General features: G+C 41.9%; 1 protein-coding gene and 2 long non-coding RNA genes across 4 annotated transcripts in view; 1 reads left to right on the forward strand and 2 right to left on the reverse strand.

The window, feature by feature from the left end:
- The window catches only part of LOC134340399 (uncharacterized), a 28,282-nt gene extending 24,153 nt beyond the window's left edge, over window positions 1–4,129 (reverse strand). The window contains exon 1 of the long non-coding RNA XR_010016542.1: window positions 3,993–4,129. This is a non-coding gene — a long non-coding RNA (uncharacterized LOC134340399). The remainder of the gene's footprint in view (window positions 1–3,992) is intronic.
- Window positions 3,849–6,094, forward strand: hoxb4a (homeobox B4a). The gene is made up of 2 exons (XM_063037573.1): window positions 3,849–4,316; window positions 4,650–6,094. The coding sequence occupies exons 1-2, from the start codon at window positions 3,911–3,913 to the stop codon at window positions 4,967–4,969; spliced, it is 726 nt and encodes a 241-aa protein (XP_062893643.1). The 5' UTR covers window positions 3,849–3,910; the 3' UTR covers window positions 4,970–6,094.
- Window positions 6,095–11,913: 5,819 nt separating this feature from the next.
- LOC134340398 (uncharacterized) lies at window positions 11,914–17,747 on the reverse strand. Of its 2 annotated transcripts, none has more exons than XR_010016541.1 (3): window positions 17,629–17,747; window positions 12,883–13,031; window positions 11,914–12,318 (listed from the first exon to the last, which is right to left on the reverse strand). It is a non-coding gene; the product is annotated as an uncharacterized LOC134340398 (long non-coding RNA). The 2 variants fall into 2 exon arrangements; XR_010016540.1 differs by lacking the exon at window positions 17,629–17,747 and adding an exon at window positions 16,570–17,273.
- Window positions 17,748–17,867: the final 120 nt, after the last annotated feature.

Below are 17,867 nucleotides of genomic sequence, written 5' to 3' on the forward strand. Positions count from 1 at the left end.
GAGTCCAAGAGCGGGGTGAAACTCAGGTCAAAGCGTCTAACAAATATTAAAATGTACTCGGATTCACGACACGCCTTAGTGTTTAACAAAGACTGTCAGTGTATGAGATTAATACGAAAAAACCGAGGGCGAAAACAAAATGTTCACCAGGCCGATGGTGGATACATTTTAAAAAGCGGCTAAGCATTTCGAATGGGGGGGGGGAGGGAGATGGAGGAGGTTGGTGGTAATAGTGCTGCTGGAAGAGCGTTACTCTAACTAGATGTAATCAGTACACCAGACAAAGGAGAATGAATATCGTTATGTTGAAGTTGGCATTTTCGGCCTCTCGGTCCGATTCTTTTCTTGATAACCCCAAACCGCCCTGTAATGTTTAAATTGACAATAGAGAGAGCGAAAAAACATACACAGAAATATCTTCTCTCTCTTTCTCTCTCTCTCTCTCTCTCTCTCTCTCTCTCTCTCTCTCTCTCACTCTCTCTCTCTCTCTCTCTCTCTCTCTCTCTCTCTCTCTCTCTCACTCTCTCTCTCTCTGTATGAGGGTATGCATGTGATTTTTTCACAATCGGTTTGGATGTAGGGGTAACTTTTGAACTAACCCCAACAAATATCTCCTCCTCTCGGATGAAGGGAATGTTAGTGGTGGGGGCGGGGGTGCTCAATGTATGTGAGGGGACGAGAAGCGGGGGTATGAAGAGATAAGTGTGTGTGTGTGTGTGTGTGCGCTCAAAACTGAATGTCAGTTTAACCTCACAAAATAAATGATCAGAAAATATGGTCTAAACATTGGTAATTCTAAATTAATTGCAATAATTTAATGGTCACTGTTTCCCATGATATGAACGACATTAACGCTATTTACTTTAATGGTTGGCGTGTGGATAGCATTTTTGCATGTTTACTTGCTTCGGTCATTAGAACTGGCAGTAGGATGAGTGTTTCGCTACAGGAAGGTTGAGGCCTGCGATTCGCTTCCCTAATGACAGGCTAGAAACAGGAGGGGGAGAAAAAGGCCTCCCCCATCCCATTGCTGTTTGCATCTTCTGTTAGGATAGCATTCTATAGCGAGGTCCCTTTGAAATGCAGAGCACAGAGGGGACAGTAAATATATTCATCTTCCAAACTTCCGAAATGTCGACATTTTTATTACAGCGGGTTAAACAAAGCACCGGGTTTATCTTTTATGGAAAAGGTTCTTTTGAACAGCTGATATGCTCAGGGTTTTTTTTATCCTGGAAAAACTGTAGTCATGTAGTCACGTTAAAAAAAAATTAATCAGAACTGCATCGGTCACGGACGGACGAAAAATATTGCATAAAATTCTATTTCTATATAGTTTTTAAAAAATATTTTAAAGCTGGGAATCAAACAATATAGCGGTTAGATCAATGTAGAGGAAGTTTTCATTTTATAGTCCCGAACTCCTTTCATATGCGAAGTGAAATCTTTGCATCGTTTTCGTGTTTATTTGCTGTCATCCGGCTAGAAGGTTTCTTGCCTCAGTTTTGCGTGTCGTAAACAACATTGCCCCGTCTATATAGACACTGTATCTAAGAATGTTTTTTTTCCCTTAAGCCAATTGATATTTCTGGGTCGTAAATAAATTTAGATTGGCCTGTTTTTTTTAATATGCAACGTTATAGACAATTTATAGAGGCAATTTAGTTTAAAGGGGCGAACCAAACAATTTGCTATCCTTGAAAAGTCCAGAGGTCACTTTAGCTGACCGTTTAGTTTTCACTACTTTGGAGCACATGCTATATAATTATAAATCTATTCAATACGGCAGTGCCGTTTGTTCTTTTGCAAGAATTTATCAAAGGGGAAGGAATGCATGGGTTACTCAATGTCTGCTATAAAATTTATATAGCCACTGGAGGAAGTGCTTTCATTGCTCATGAATGGTTTAAATATTTAAGATTTTGTTTGCCTTTGCGGCTGCGGTAGGCAATTCCCCCCCCCCCCCGCCGCCTGAAAAGTCACACATGGCTTTCTTTCCAGCCGTTCGGTGTGAACGCACGGGTTCGCGAATAGGGTTATTCGCAGCTGACCCCGAGAGGGAATTGGTGCGGAGTTTTGCACGTGAATTTGTTCAGATTAATTGAATTTGTTCCCAGCTATTTAAAAAACAAGCAATTCTGCAGCCCACATTTCGATGTTCAGAGACACGTAGGCTGCACTACAATCTCTGGAGGAGTATAGAGACAGGCTCCCACCTCCCTCCCTACCCCGTGCCGAGTAGATACATATCACATATATTCATGCATGTACAGAGATTCCTGCATCATCTGTATATTTACATGGAACTTCCTGAACGTCCCCGGACTCAAAACAAAAATGCAGAAAAACTTGCCTGTCTTCTATATATACCCTGTAGATCCGAATTTGTGTTGACGAAGTTGTGGTCACAAATTCGTATCTAGGGGAGTATGTAGTCGACACAAACGCTACAACATTCACCCGGAAGACGGAAGAATATGCCCACGTCTAGAATCTTCTTTCTACAAATCAATAAATAATATCGAAGCATCTACCTGGTTCTGCGGGTGAGATTGCTGTCTGCAATGGCGGGATGTCCTGTTTTGCTTTTTTTTCTCTCTCTCTTCCCCTTTTACTTTTTTTTCTTTTGAAGAGCTTTGTTGCAACAATCTGCACTCAGGTAGTATTCATTACGTCATTTAAATATGGAAAGTAAGTGTTACCTTTTTTCCCCCCGATATTCCCCCCGCATCCCTCCGTTTAGAAACAGCCCGATATAAATGGGCTGTTAAGATTTAATCATTTTACAACGCCACTCACTTTACTTGCTGTGTAACATCCCACGCTTTACAAGACTACGGAGGTCTTCAGTTACTAAATTCCGGGTACTTTTTTGTCTATTTCCCCCCGCCTCCCCCCACCTCAGTTTCAGAGCTACCGTTTTGAAATAAAGCTTCAAAGACGTCTGGATGTGCTCATTTCTGAAATTCACTTTTTTAAAATAAAATGGACGATGACACGATGACGGCACCGTGGCTGTAATAGTGAACACTTTTTAAAAAAAAACTTCACCCAACGAAACTCATACAATGTACTAACGCAGACCACCAGCCCCTCCGCATTCTGCTGTGCCTCATTTAATCGAACGTGGGTAACTTCGTTTGGACTTATCACCTGTGCATCTTCACCCCCCCCCTTAGTTATAACTGTACATGTTGGGAGGATGGCCCGCGCGGGATCGTTACAACAAGGGACGTTCCTGGTGAAAATCGCCCGTCTAATGAGCTGCTAAATGTAATGTGTAGATTTTTTTTTCGGTGCTTTGAATTAGTTGATGAATTTTCTATTGATCCTACGCAGCTCGATTTATCTTTGCCAACCAGGATACCTTCGTCCACCTCCCCCCCCCCCTCCCCACCCACCCTCCTCCCCAAGCCCTGCAAACTGCGTTAGCAGCGCAATCACAAAGGGGTTTACGATCACCGACAGATTCCGAGCATGTAAAAATCGCATTTAATAAAACTGGATTGATTATTTTTATGCGGTGTGGTGATGGATCTTCTGTCGGCCCATTTATGCACGAAAAAAACCAAGGGCACAGTTGGTTCGATTTCAAGCGCGTTCGATGGACTGGCACCAGCACAGCACCATTCGCAATCTTGCGAAGTTTCACGAACTAAGAGAAAATACGACGCACATTTAAAAAAAAATCTGTAATCCAAAACTGTTTCGAGGACAAGCTGAGGAACATTCGGCGTCCAATTCTATTTCCTTATCCGGGAATCGAACGGACCTCGCTATTGGCTGCCCGTGTCACATGAGCGCCCAACTTTATTCACTTGACAGTAAAGTAGGAGGGTTTAGGGAACAGGAAAAAACGGCTGGGTTAGAAAAAATTTTGAGTTATTTTGCATTTCAGATATTAAAGGTCATGAGTTCGTTTTTGATTAACTCTAACTATGTGGACCCTAAATTTCCACCGTGTGAAGAGTATTCTCAGAACAATTACCTACCAAGCCATTCTCCGGATTACTATACCCGGGCACGGGAGCCCGGCTTCCAGCATGAGGCGATGTACCCGCGGCCAGCGTACAGCGAGCAGCCCTTCTCCTCTTGTAGCAAGCTTCAAGGCTCGGGCGATCAAGCCGTGGCGCCCAGGGGTCACGTACAATCGCAGGCCGGCCTTCAGAATCACTTAGCCAAGCATGGCCACCAGTGTGCCTCGGTGACCCCAAGCCCGCCGCCCTCTTGCAGCCAGAACTTCGGCAACCAAAGCACTCCTTGTTCCAAGGAGCCCGTGGTTTATCCGTGGATGAAGAAATTACATATAAACTCCGGTGAGTCGCTTGCCTGGGCTGTTTTTTACCACCTGAAAGCCCGGAATCTATTCCACCCATTGTAAATAGCTATTCTTTAGATTTACGATCGCCTATCTAGAGGTCAGTAATCACAACCTCCATAAATGTTTATTGCCAGTTCTGGCCATGTGCCTTTGATGTGTTGTATCCTAGGCGCTCGGATCGCTTTGAACAGCAGTTAATGATAGCGGTGATTTTTTTTTCTCTTTCTCTCTCTTAAAAATGCTTTCTTAAAAGTGTGTTCTAGCGCTTATTCCTTGTAAGATTCGTGGTGTTCAGTTAGTTATTTCTGTGTTGTTGCTTTTTGTTCAGTGAACCCTAATTACAAAGGAGGGGAACCCAAACGCTCCCGCACTGCTTACACGAGGCAGCAAGTTCTAGAACTGGAGAAGGAGTTCCATTTTAATCGGTACCTCACCCGGAGGCGCAGGGTGGAGATTGCCCATTCTCTTTGCCTGTCAGAACGGCAGATAAAAATATGGTTCCAAAACAGGCGAATGAAATGGAAAAAAGACCATAAGTTGCCAAATACCAAAATCAGGTCTTCGGCAGGCTCCTCGTCCTCTGCCACTCATCAGTCGCAAGGAAACACTCAGAACCAAGATCCAAATGGACCAGCAGCCTCGTTATAGCTGACCTTTTGGACGAGAGATTGGTAGATGCGCGCAGGAACGTAGGATGTTAACTGAAGGACTGTTTATTTATGATGTCCAAGACTAGACTGTAAATACGTCGATTTTTTTTTTGCCAACTTTTCTCATCCCCTACCCTCTTTCTGTACTATGGTAGTCTGCAGTCTTCAGTAGATACTGGCAAAGATGAATCATTGTTTCATCTTTAATCACGCCAAAGTCTTCCCATTTGTAATGTTTACTTGGTGGTACAAAAGGACGAACTCAATGCGCACGATTACCTCGACAGCAAACGAACACTTTAATAAATGAGGCTCCGTTTCATCAACCTGGGATGACAAACAGTCTTTTATTCAAACACACACACAAAAAAAACCAACAAACTTTGCAGCAAGAATCTTCAAGCAGTTCGGCAAGATGGCCCTTGTGGCTTTTAAGCTCTGAGTCGCTTTCCAAAGAGGTTTACAAAAAAAAAGAGAGAAATAATTTGGTTTGATTTTCCTTTGGAATATTACGCTGAGATTCGCTCCATGTCCTCAAATGTTGTGAACCCAAATATACTCCATTCGGTGCCAATAAAATTATGTTATGTAGTTGGACTTTAAAAGCAATCGTGTAAAAAAAAATCATGTGGGTATAAATTATGTCAGCAAAAGTTATTTAAAGTGATTATGAAAAATGTTGCATGTGACTTGTACAGCCAAGATACAATACTCGCCTCTGGTCTCGGTATTAACAGATTGTGCTTTCGCGGGCGGGGGCGGGGTGGGGGGGAATAAAAGTGGAAAGTTAGTTAGATGAACTGTTTAGAACTTCGTCATCACCGTTTATAACATTCCAAACTATGAAGTTTTAGTATCTGCATCGTTCGGGCCCACTGGAGTTTGTATTTCATTTGCAATCTGTAACCTTCCATTGATCTCTATGTATCGACAGACCAAAATACCTGTAAATAGTAATAATCTAAATAAATTTTTTTCAAGGCCCGTCTTTCATTTTGTTTATATATGTAAATATATATATATATTTTTTTCTTTTTGACCTCGCCCACTGGGCAAAACGTTACGAGGCCATATGAACTGTATCATGACTCCAGCTCCCCGTCCCCTCGCGTGGGCTGGCCTATAAGACAACAAAGGACATAGAAAAAAAATGTCAACGTCGGTATATTACAAAATAAACACAATGCTTATTTTGGCATGATTAGAGGGCCGTGCACCTGTTTGAAATTTGCTGTTTCCTTTTAAAATGAAGAATTTTAAGTCATGTACGGTGATCTGTTCCTTGATTCGCTTTGCTACAATATCTCTTTTAAAAATATATATATATGTTGTCAGCTTGTAAAGTTAAGCACTGTTCCTCATTTATACAGTGCTCCACAGCATCTTTTCCTTTGTGCGTGTGTTTGTGTCAGTGTATTAGGAGGGGATTGGACGACGTAATGGTTCCAGCTTTGACAACCAAATAGATAATCTGGAAGACAAATGGGGTCTTTTGGCAGATGAGGCTCCGTATTAATTTTAATTTTCTTTCGTATAACTCATTGCATATGCAGTCTGGGAGTCAGAAAAAGCAGCAGCATACCACAAGTTCTTTAAAAAAGACTAACAGCAATATACTTCAAGGTACAACGCAGTCCTCTATGTTAGTATCAGCCCTTTGGGTGATTCAAGATCTCAGCTTGCCGCTGCACGTGTTTTGGTTCGGATCTCCACTTTAACAGATTCTGTGAGAAAGCTGCATCTTCCAGTCACACACTGCGGGCTTCCATAATCCCATCCCGTACCCTCCCTCCCCTCCCCATTCCTCTCTCTTCCTCTTCTTTCTCTCTCTTATTCTCTCTCTCACTCTCTCTCCTCTCTCTCTCCCTATCTCCCTCTCTCTCCTCTCTCTCCCTCACTCTTTCTCTGTCTCCCTATCTCACTCTCTGTCCATCTCTCCCCCTTCTTCTCTCTCTCTATCTCTCTCTCCTCTCTCCCTCACTCACTCTTTCTCCTTCTCTCTCTATCTCTCTTTCACTCTCTCTCTCCCTCACACACCCTCTCCTTCCCTCCCTCCCTCTCTCTCTCCCTCTCTCCCTATTTCTCCCCCCCCCCACTCCGCAAAACTATTTCTTCCCAACGCATCCCGCAAAAGATCACTGCCCTGAACACTATGCAAAGTGTCCTTATCTGACTAATGTTTATAGACCGTTGTTTTTGCATCGTGCAACCCCGATGCATAAGGGAATTCGCACATTCAGTTGTTGCGAAAGGACACACAAGAAAAGAAACGTTCGATTTTTTTTAGAAAAAGGAAAGAACACATTTTTGCCTTGGGAGACAAGGGCAGGATTTACAATCTGTCGCCTATATGCGAAAATCCTCACTAACCAATGTATACGGGCTTTACGTTTCCTCTTTCCCGGTGTTCCAAGAAACCAAAACAATCTGAAATGTAATTTTTCAACTGTAATATCTTTTTCGGGGAGCAACGCAGTTGCGGATTATTTTCTTTAGTTAATAATATAAGAATTATTCATTGTATCTCAGCAGAAGCTGTTCTGTGTTTTTTCTCTGCCCCTCTCCCTCTATTCATGGACGCTGATAACAGCCAAACCAGCCCCACACTCTCCGCCTGACTGCTGCCAACAGCTTTGAATGCAGGCTATACAACTAAAGTTCACAGGCATTATTTGTACGCAGAGAGGTTCGAAAAAAAATGCGATAATTAACTTAAAATCATTAATCATTGCTTTCTTTAAATACTTCTCCCATTGTTACCCAACAGCAAATCTGGATGGCTCGTCCCAGAGAAAAGTGGTGTGCGTCCAAGGACGGTTCTTTAAAAATATAGGGAGAGCGTTGAATTTCTCAGTTACATCGGAAGATTCCCCCTCTCAAGCACGCTTAAAAACCGGGAAAGTGTTCAGGTCTGGAAAATGGAAAATAGCCAAACGAAAGGTAACGCCAAAACAAACTCGATTCATTCGTCGCTTCCAAACTGCATATATATATAATATTTTTTTAAATTGGTCCCTTTGACAGGTTAGATGTGAACATTATTTGCTGTGCATGTGTCTTGGAAAACGTCGACCAAAATGAATCTGCTTGCATAGTTGGCGTGTGGTGTTTATCTCCCTGTGGTATTTTTTTTTCCAAAAAAATATATATTGAATCTTTTGGAATAAAATCAGCAAGTCGCCTGTTCAATAGGACGGCCGAAAGGGTTCACGGAAAGGGCAACTTTTCTATCCGATTAGCTGTTTTTATACTAGCGGTCTGACCCCTGAAACCCTTGACCTTTAAGACATGACTCCGTTCTATCTGAGCACTCTCAGTGCTTCAGGATATATATATTTGTGTGTGTGTGTGTGTGTGTGTGTGTGTGTGTGTGTGTGTGTGTGTGTGTGTATGTGTGTGTGTGTGTGTGTCTGTGTGTGTCTGTGTGTGTGTCTATGTGTATATATATGTATATATATGTGTGTGTGTGTGTGTATCTATGTATTCGTGTGTATATATATATATATATACACACACACACACACACACACATAATAATATATAGCTCCAGGTCAACGTTGCGTCGCGACAAGATTGACTTGTTGTGCGTTGCTTTCATCCTGAATAAGGTAGACTAATCGTGAACGTATGATATCAGGTCCCTCTGTTTGAATATTCTGTGATGGTTAAGGGTAGGTTGTGGAATGGCGTTTGTTGTACTTTGCAGTCACCTTTAAGGATCAGCACCAAGGATCCTCAGTGGAATTAATGATGAACCACTGCTCTGGGCATGGTACTCCTCAGTTGAAGATTCGGCAACATACAATATAGATCAGGCCCGCCTGCGTTTTCTTTTTTAAGAATTTTGCCTGCCTATTTACCGTAGAAATTGGATTCCGGTCTGGTTTGACTTTATCTGTCTTTAGATATCGTTTGCTTAGGGGACAGAAAATGATGCGAGCTAGAGAGATTTTGAAGTGGGGGGGGCAGAGAGAGAGACAGAGAGAGGAAGAAGGAGAAAGGGAGAGAGAGAGGAAGAGCGAGGGGAAGAGAAAGATAGGGAGAGAGAGAGAAGGAGGGGGTGAGGGGGAGGAGAGAAAAAAGAGGGGGGTGATGGTGAGGGAGAGAGGTCCCTCTTTATAATGTTATGATACGCTGGAGTTTTAATAATAGCATACCATTTCCGAAGTCATGCCACACCATTTACACAGAAACTGTAATTCAAACGATACTTACCCGAGGTAGAATGTAAATTAGATATCAGTTGTTTACGGTTTAAGAGTCAGTGGCTATTAGGAGGTCCTCACATAGAAGCTCAGTTTCGTCAACTTTACGCCGAATTCTCCATTTCAATATGTTAAGCAAAGGTTGAAATTTCCTTGGCAATAGGGAAGCTCGTCAATGCAACAATTAGCTATGGAATTTAGAGGGGAAAATCCTTGAAAAATGCAAACTATAGAATTAGATAAACGAATAAACTGTCTTTGTTATAAGTCCCGCCCCTCGATTCTTTTTTACCAATTTATTGGGTTTTTTTTGGTAACCTGCTATTTTGTTTCAAAGGGCTTCAAATTTTCTCACCATTATAGGAAGCAATAACTATGACGGATGAGGTATATAAGGATTATGTTAAATTATATTATTGTTTTATTGTGTGTTCTGGTGAGAACAAAGGCTGAGTTCCGGGGAGAGAACACACACTATATAAAATCGATTCTTTTTAAAACGTATAACGAAATAATCTTTAGCCCTGTTGTGGAGAAATCCTACCGCAATTTATATTGCTGGTCTCCACTTTAGGAAGCACCCACAGAGAGAATATTGAAACGCGAAGAAGTTAGAGAGTACTGTGTCAAATTGGTTTCTCGGGGCATGATTCTTACTAGGATTATAGAATTCTTTTTTTTTTAATTGCTACTCCCAGCAGGTTTACCCCACCCGTACAGACTCCTTCCTGGTAATAATAGATTTTTTTCTCAACCTCAATACAAATCACTTTATATTAGAAAATATTTATGGATCGACTTATTTTTAATTCCGTTAACTGGCCGATACTCTCTCTCTCTCTCTCTCTCTCTCTCTCTCTCTCTCTCTCTCTATCTCTCTCTCTCTCTCCCTCCCTCCCTCCCTCCCTCTCTTAATCCTGTTTGCTTCTGTTGCCGTTGTTAGCAGTATACCTAGAAGTGGTCTTCACAGCCAATGTATTTATTTTTAATAAATATCGTTCCAAAGTAATACAAAGGACGTTGGTGCAGTAGAAACGAAGAGTTAAAATGGCCAATTGTAAAAGAAAATTGGTGATTTAACTCAATATGTAACTCTATGTAAAGGTGGCAAAGTGATTTTTTTTAAACTACTAGGTTGGGGTCTTAGTTCTAATTTGCAAGGTCCAGATCACAAACGGTGTCACATAAAAGAGATACACGTAGAATCTGAGTCTGTGGAAAGATGTCCGGACGAGGGTTCGGAAAGCCCGAGTGCTTTCCCCCACATCTAACCGAGTTCAGGTTTGGCAAGGGATCCCCTGAACACCACCGTACACACAACAACACCCCCCCCACCACCCGCACCCCCGACAACACTTCTGCAAAGGCGACCATCAGACAATAGGTACATGCGAGCCCAGGGACAAAAATAAAGTGGCGAAGAATATGAAAGAATTTCTTCGCTCTCCCGAGTGGAAGGTCACACTTCTCCTTGGAGTGTGAATTTGAAATCCCCCCTTCCCCCTCGGTCACGTGACTCATTAAATAATTAATGCAGCTGTTACTGAATAGATATGTATTCGTCGGTAAATCGCCGGCATGGTCTCTCTGTGTCTGACGTGAATTCTACTGTCCTTTTTAAAACAACCCTCTAACTTGAGAGAGAGGCTGAAATAAAACAATTTGAGAGGACAGCCACACCGTGGGCTGGATAATTGTAAGTACAGATGCAGTGTCTCTTGTCTCCATATGTAAATATTATGTGTGTTATTTATGTTACACAAGACTGTCATAACATTTGACAAATAGCGCCTTTCCTTCTATTTTTCAATTTACCACGGTGGTACGTTTGTTTATTTTCCCATCTTTTCATTGATCTTTTTTTGTGGCAATGGTTCTTGATTTATTGCGAAATATGTCAGCGGTACTGTGGATGCCATTGTGTGTGTGTGTGTGTGTGTGTGTGTGTGTGTGTGTGTGTGTGTGTGTGTGTGTGTGTGTGTGTGTGTGTGTGTGAGAGAGAGAGAGAGAGAGTGTTGTTTGTGTTCGTCTGCGTGATAAATCATTCTCTTTGAGAATGATGTGCAAGTGATGATATTCAGGAATGAGGAAGGTTGCAATCCTCTCCCCGGAGTTGATTATTGCGGGCCATTTGTAGCAATAGATCAGATCATAATATGAAAGCTATAGCTGGGGGTCTTGAATTACTGCATCCGTGATTACCAATTATAGATGGTTTTCTATGAATTCTTTAAAACGCGACCTCTTATTGGAATAAGATCCCTCCTAAAAGAGGCGCTTTGGGTGATCGGAAATGAATTGCAGAACCCAATTTTGAAAATGAGGGAAGTACTAACAGACTTCCACAGGAGCCTCCCGCTCCTTTTATTCTGCGGTTGGACGCCAGCCAGTCAAGTCGGAGCCATTAATAGCAGCGTAACATTTAACACCGATCGTTAGTGCAAACCTTTATGTAGTAAAATTAGAATAACTCAGCGATTGGCTTTAAATATTAATGGTTGCAGGAGGCAAGGAACATCAGTGCAGAAACTCGCGTGTCTCTGAAACTACCATTATCTGTCAACTGAATGGCGGCCTTTCCCTTACTGAGGGATATTTAATGGTCGTTTTTAATTATGATTATCTGAAGTGCCTTTAAGTGTTTGTTTTGACAATTACGCAGCACTTGTATGTAACTATTGTGTCTGCTAGCACGATGAAATTTTTAAAAAAAATCAGAAGGCACTTTAACCATCTCATTGTTTAATGCACAGCATTTGAAATCAAGTACAGACATTGAATTAAGTGGAGAACTGGCTGATGGTGTACTGAACTGTGCCCGCTGTATATTTTATCCGTGATTTTATTCTCCAGTTCAACCCTCGCCCCCACCCACACCCCCCACCCCAAAACACACACAGACACACACACACACACACACCCCTTCTCTTTTTCTTGCACACTGATTGACACACATACATACACAGAACCAAAGCCCGTGATCCTTTGTTTTTAAATCGGGCCGTGATCCATAATCTTGCTTCTCTCTCTGAGTGACACTGAGGACTTTGTAAATAAGGAAAAGACGCCAATGGGAACAGTTGATGCATGATGAACAGGCCTTCAAGATTCCGGCTTGCCTCATTTGCCAAAAAAAAGGCTCCTGAGAAAAGATTAAAAGAAAGGGGGGGGGGGGGGACAGGCATTAGCAAATCGATATTAGAACCCAATTGGATATTGCTTATTGGATGTGTAAATTTCTTTGCGAGCTTGACCCTGAATTCAATTGAGGCTTTATTAATTGATAACTTCTAGCACCAGAATGGAAAAATAATGTGACTTGGTTGCCCTCACTAGTCATGAATCACGCACAATGGTGCGACATTCGTTCAGCAGTATTGATAGTTAGCGTGTGATTTTTTTTTCATCTGTAAGTATGACATGCTCCGGAAAGGCAAACTATTCTTTCATATTCTGAAAACGTTAAAGACTGTTCTATTAATAGCAATTTACAGTCTCTCCTTTTGGTAGAGGTTAGTTATGTCTTAAAGCAGCCCTGATATTGTTATGGAGATTGGATCAAGAAAAAAAAGCCCCTCCTAAAGGCTTTGTTAGCGCCCCTGCGAAGAGTAGTTGCAAAGTCTCCCAGAGACAGCAAGGCAAAATCGCAATGTGCAACATATCTGAAAATTCCAGCACGCCGAACAATACATTGGCCGGTCTTTACCTAGTCCTTGCCTTTAACTGTTGTTGATGCTTCTGCACAATTTCTCCTGCAGATCACGACCCAGTGTTTGAAATAATCAGAATCAGCTGTAATATCACCTGCGTTTGTCGTGAAATCGGTCGCTTTGCGGCAGCATACATCATTAAAATCTGTAAATTATAATAAGAAATACACATATAAACATTAAATTCAATAACTAGTGCAAAAGAGCGCAAGAAGGGAACAACAGACCCATACAAACTCCAAGGATATTTCCTTAAAAATAAATTCTGGGCCCTTTCATCTTAACTTTTTTTTAATCGCTTACCCTGTTGGTGAAATTTGGTGAATATTCCATTTCTGTTTTGGCATTCATCCCTTAAATACATTACAGTCTCTATTCACACCGACCATCAGGTTAAGGGCGTTTATATATATTTAAGCTAAAGCGTTCTAACTTGACGACAATGCACCAGGGTGTCTAAGGGAACAATCTTATAAACACACACCCAAAGGTAACGATAGCTCCCATCAGATGTTTATATAATGTACAGGTAAAGATTCTCAGCAGAATTAATCACGTCCTTCCCAATTTGATGCGCGTCTCTAGAGAGGGCAAACCTGTCCGAAATTGATGAAAAAAGTTAGGTCTTTAATATAGAGAACTCCACCAGATTCCATCCATGGAGAAGAGCGTGACATTAAATTACCACTTAAAAATTTCGTAACATTTAAGTGGTAATGCGAACCATAGAGGAAATATAGCGTTGCAGTCCATCAATAAACTACAGTTAAAAGAAAAAAAAACAGGTGGAATAAAATCGTGTGATTTATTCTTGACTAACAGGGCAATATTGTAGAAAAAAGCATTTAATTATATACATAAAAAATAAAACTAAGGCACACGATTAGATCATAAGGAAAATTCCACTGGTAGCTCTTTGTCAATTAAATACCTGTGGTGTTATTCAACATAGGCCGAGCACTCCATACATGTATAAATACGGACTACGTGCCTTCACGTTTTTAATGTAAATTCACGTGGATTTAAGAAAAGAGTTATTCGACAATAGGCATTTTTTTTAAAGCACCGCTGTGGCGCTCAGGTCTGCAGCGACTCAGTGTATCTCAATAACCGATCAAATTAGCTCCAGTAAAGACAAGGTAATAAATTATATTGCTCCTGCAGCATGCTCACAGACTAGTGAAAATGCAATAACTCCAACCTCTGACCTCTCACTGATAATACAAAACGAAACTAATTTTAAAATACAATTCGCTTGAATGGTTCTACTGAGTATATTTCTCCCCTCAGCGCTGACGATATTTTGTTGTTTTTGTAGTTGTTCAGCGAGGGGGTTCTCAAATGCGCCAAGAAGCGGATTTTTGTCGCCATATATTCCGTGTTCCTTCCCGAAATCCCCCCCCCACACTCCACTTCCCTATCACTCTCTACCTACCACCCCCCCACACGCACACACCCGACTTTCGCTGCATTCCTCTTCTTTCTCCCCTCCACATATCGTGTCCCTCACCCACGCCACCCTCCCTCTCATTCTCTATATATTTCACAGCATATCTAGGGTGGCCGACATTTAAATAAAGGACCCCGGCTACCATTTCCCCACCCCGGCTACCATTTCCAACATCCACCGACCATCCCGTTTCCTGAAGGACGTGTTAACTTCACCATGTTATCTGGGCTTCCTTTTATAGATTCGTCCTGTTCGTCTCTGATTTTTGGATTTTAGTTTGCACTTCATGATTTTGTTTCCCCCCCCCCCCGACCCCATCAACCCAAAATGAATTAAGTTTCTGAACTGATGAAAGATCGGGTCTTGGTTGATAGTCCGTGGCGTTAGTTGCATGATCGGCTGGTCTAACTACCGGACGCACCCCCCCCCCATGCTTCTTTCAAACACACGCCCAAGATTTTCCAAAATGCGGCTTTAGAAACAATTCACCAGCGTCCAATAAACCTTTGGGGGAGGGGGGGGGTTGCTAGGATGCGGGTGCAGCGTGGAGATGTAGTTAAACTACAGCACCTATGGCCAAACACCAAAGTCGGGGAAGTCTTTCCAAGTCCCAAACATCCAACAGGTAAAGCGAGCCAAGAAAATTTCCATAGATGCTCTTTTCCATAGGCTCTTGCCTGGCCTGCTGTGCTCTTCCACCATTTTGTGCGCTGTCGCAGGAGAAGTCCCGCTTTACCGACTTTCCTCAGCAATTCGCTATGAATTCCAGGGCGGGTATAATTCACGGCCCCTTGCCTGATCCGAGAGAGGGGTCCCGAGTTGGTTTCCGTGGACTACTGCTGTGGTGTGTGTGTGTGTGTGTGATGGATTAAGACGGCCGTGCCTTCTTTCGCACCCCAACAGCCCCCTCCTCAGCAAAACTGCAGATTACTTCAGAAAACTTTTTCCCCTCCCCAAACTTCCGAAATAACTTACAAGTAGTTAAACGTTTGGTTTGGATTTACCTTTGAAGGCTCTTGACACCTCTGCGTCGGAAAAGAAGAGCTTCAAACCCTTTGTAGATAGGGTACTATCCCGAAGATGAATACACTCATGATTTATGACTCGGGAAACAGTGTTTATCTATTGTACTCGCGACTTTTAAAGTTACTTTAAAGTCCTAATCGCGTGCTGTTAGACTTAAAACTCAGCCCCACGGCTTTTTTAGTTGAAAGAAAAATAATAATATGTATAATTTTTGATGTTCCTCACACAAAAAGGTCACGTCTTTATTTTAATTCCATCTGGAGGCAATTTCCCTCTCGCTAAAGACTGTTCGTGATGCAGTAATTATTTTAGAATGTAATACAATTATTTCTTATTTCTGCGCCACCTTACAATAATATCTCCACACACACACACGCACGCACACACACACACACACACACGCACACGCACAAAAAAGAAAACCCGGGCCATTTTTTTTTGTTCTGATTCATGGGAGTAACAACATTTTGTTCCAACGAAAAAAAAATGTTTTTACAGGCTGCCATTTCCTTAGGCGTTTGGTAGCGAGATAGAGGACTGGCGATAAGGTGGAATTTGATGCTAGCAGAAAATTGCTTTGCATCGCATTAAGTTCCTCTTCTCCCGTTTGTAACAAATCATCTCATATACTGCGGCCAAGCCCCGAGCAAAACTTAAAATGTACCGATCATGCCGTGCGCGGAGGAAGACGGCTCGAACTGCAGGTGTTAGGATTGATCTAGACGTAATCAAACTGAATTTTGATCGTTTTAGACACATAAGCGGGTTCAACTATCTTTGCAGCACGGGGCGTTTTGCTCGGGTGAAAATAGATCCTGAAACTCGAAACCCCGAGTCTCTTTTCTCGTACCACCTTTGTTTTGCCTTTTTGAATGCCTACACAGACTAAACTGGGATTCTTAATGTCATACCGAAACGCTCCTCCTCCTCCTCCTCTGTGCATTAGCGAAGAGCCGCTTTATATCCTTCATTAAAAATTAACTCCTTCATCTGCACAGTTTCTCACACGTATCTCGGCAAGTCAAGAGGAGAGTTTGTCATTGCTTTAGCTTGGTAGATCAAAGGTCCCACTGTTCTGGCTTGTACAGTAACACTATTGATCTGCCTTTGACCCAAGCCAGACATTCTTAAACACTACCCACCTCCCCCCACCACCCCAAATATTAAAAAAAAACGGCATTCCCGTTAACTTAGCTTAATCGAATACCTTTATTTCTGTAAGCATGTCAGGTTGAGGTGCCCGTTATCTTCTCAGCAGTTTATAAAGTCAGAACGAGAGGCCACGAATAAAGCGAGGAAACTACCCGAAGCTCATAGCACGTCACTGTGCCACGGGTCAAATGTCACATTAAACACAAGTTATGCATTAATAGGTCAGATGAAGACGTACATTTGGAAACGTGCCAATGTATACTGTGTCACGTGCATTGCACGGTTAATATTCGCCATTGTAAGTTTTTACTCAAAAAAAATCGGTTTAAATGCGCACCTTTTAATGGAGATCTTGTTTTACACATTCTTAAAAAAATGCGGTCTAATATTAAAAGCCCAATACTTTCCTAGGGCTGCCCAGAGAGACAAGTTTCATAGGTTATATATGGCATAAAACGGCATCGTCACAAAACAGAGTACCATATATATATAATATTCTTTTTAAGTAAAATATATAGTGCTTAAGTACAAATCATATTGTGATATATATATATGGTTTAATTCCATGAATTACGATGTGGTTTATGCTAAAGTAAATCTGCATCGCTCTGAAAGTTAATAGAACCTTCTGAGTATAATCGGTATAACCGTTCCAGACTTCCTTATATCGGAGACATGTTGCTCATTCTGTATCGGATCTATGGCCACATTGCTAAAGACCGTGCACTGCTGTGAACCAATTCTTTGCTTGTTAGGGATAAACAAGGCGTTTAACTTCGCCGTCCTCACTCTTTTGAGAGGCTGCGCGTGGGTGTAGAAGCAGGCCCGCCATCACAGACGTTCTACATGGCAGAGTTGGGGTGGGGAGGAGGGTAAGAAGAAATCAGTTCTGATCGAAAACAGGCGACATGGCTCCTCGAGAATTAAACTTCTGTTTTAGTTCACGCTGAGAAAGCCCGAGAGAGAGAGAGAGAGAGAGAGAGAAAGTTCTTCAACTTCTTCCTTTCTCTGAACTAGCTTTCTTGAAGGAAGCTAATTATATTAATTAGCTTATATATATATATATATATATATATATATATATATATATATATGTAAACAAAGAACAACCTACCTTTACAAAAGCTTCTACATAAAACAATAAGAACGCAGTGTCTGGCTATCCGCTAAAATGCGAGATTTTTTTTAAAATGCACGGAGCTGCATGTTTCAGTGATCCAACACTAAGCGGGGGGGGGGCGGGGGGGGAGATTTCAATTAACATTTGGTAAAGTCTGTATAAAATGGGGAAACGTTGACGTACTAATCACGTGAATGCATAATACAAACGCAATACTCTGCCATTTGGATGGA

Source organism: Mobula hypostoma, chromosome X1 (assembly GCF_963921235.1).
Source record: "Mobula hypostoma chromosome X1, sMobHyp1.1, whole genome shotgun sequence".
NCBI classification, from domain to species: domain Eukaryota; kingdom Metazoa; phylum Chordata; class Chondrichthyes; order Myliobatiformes; family Myliobatidae; genus Mobula; species Mobula hypostoma.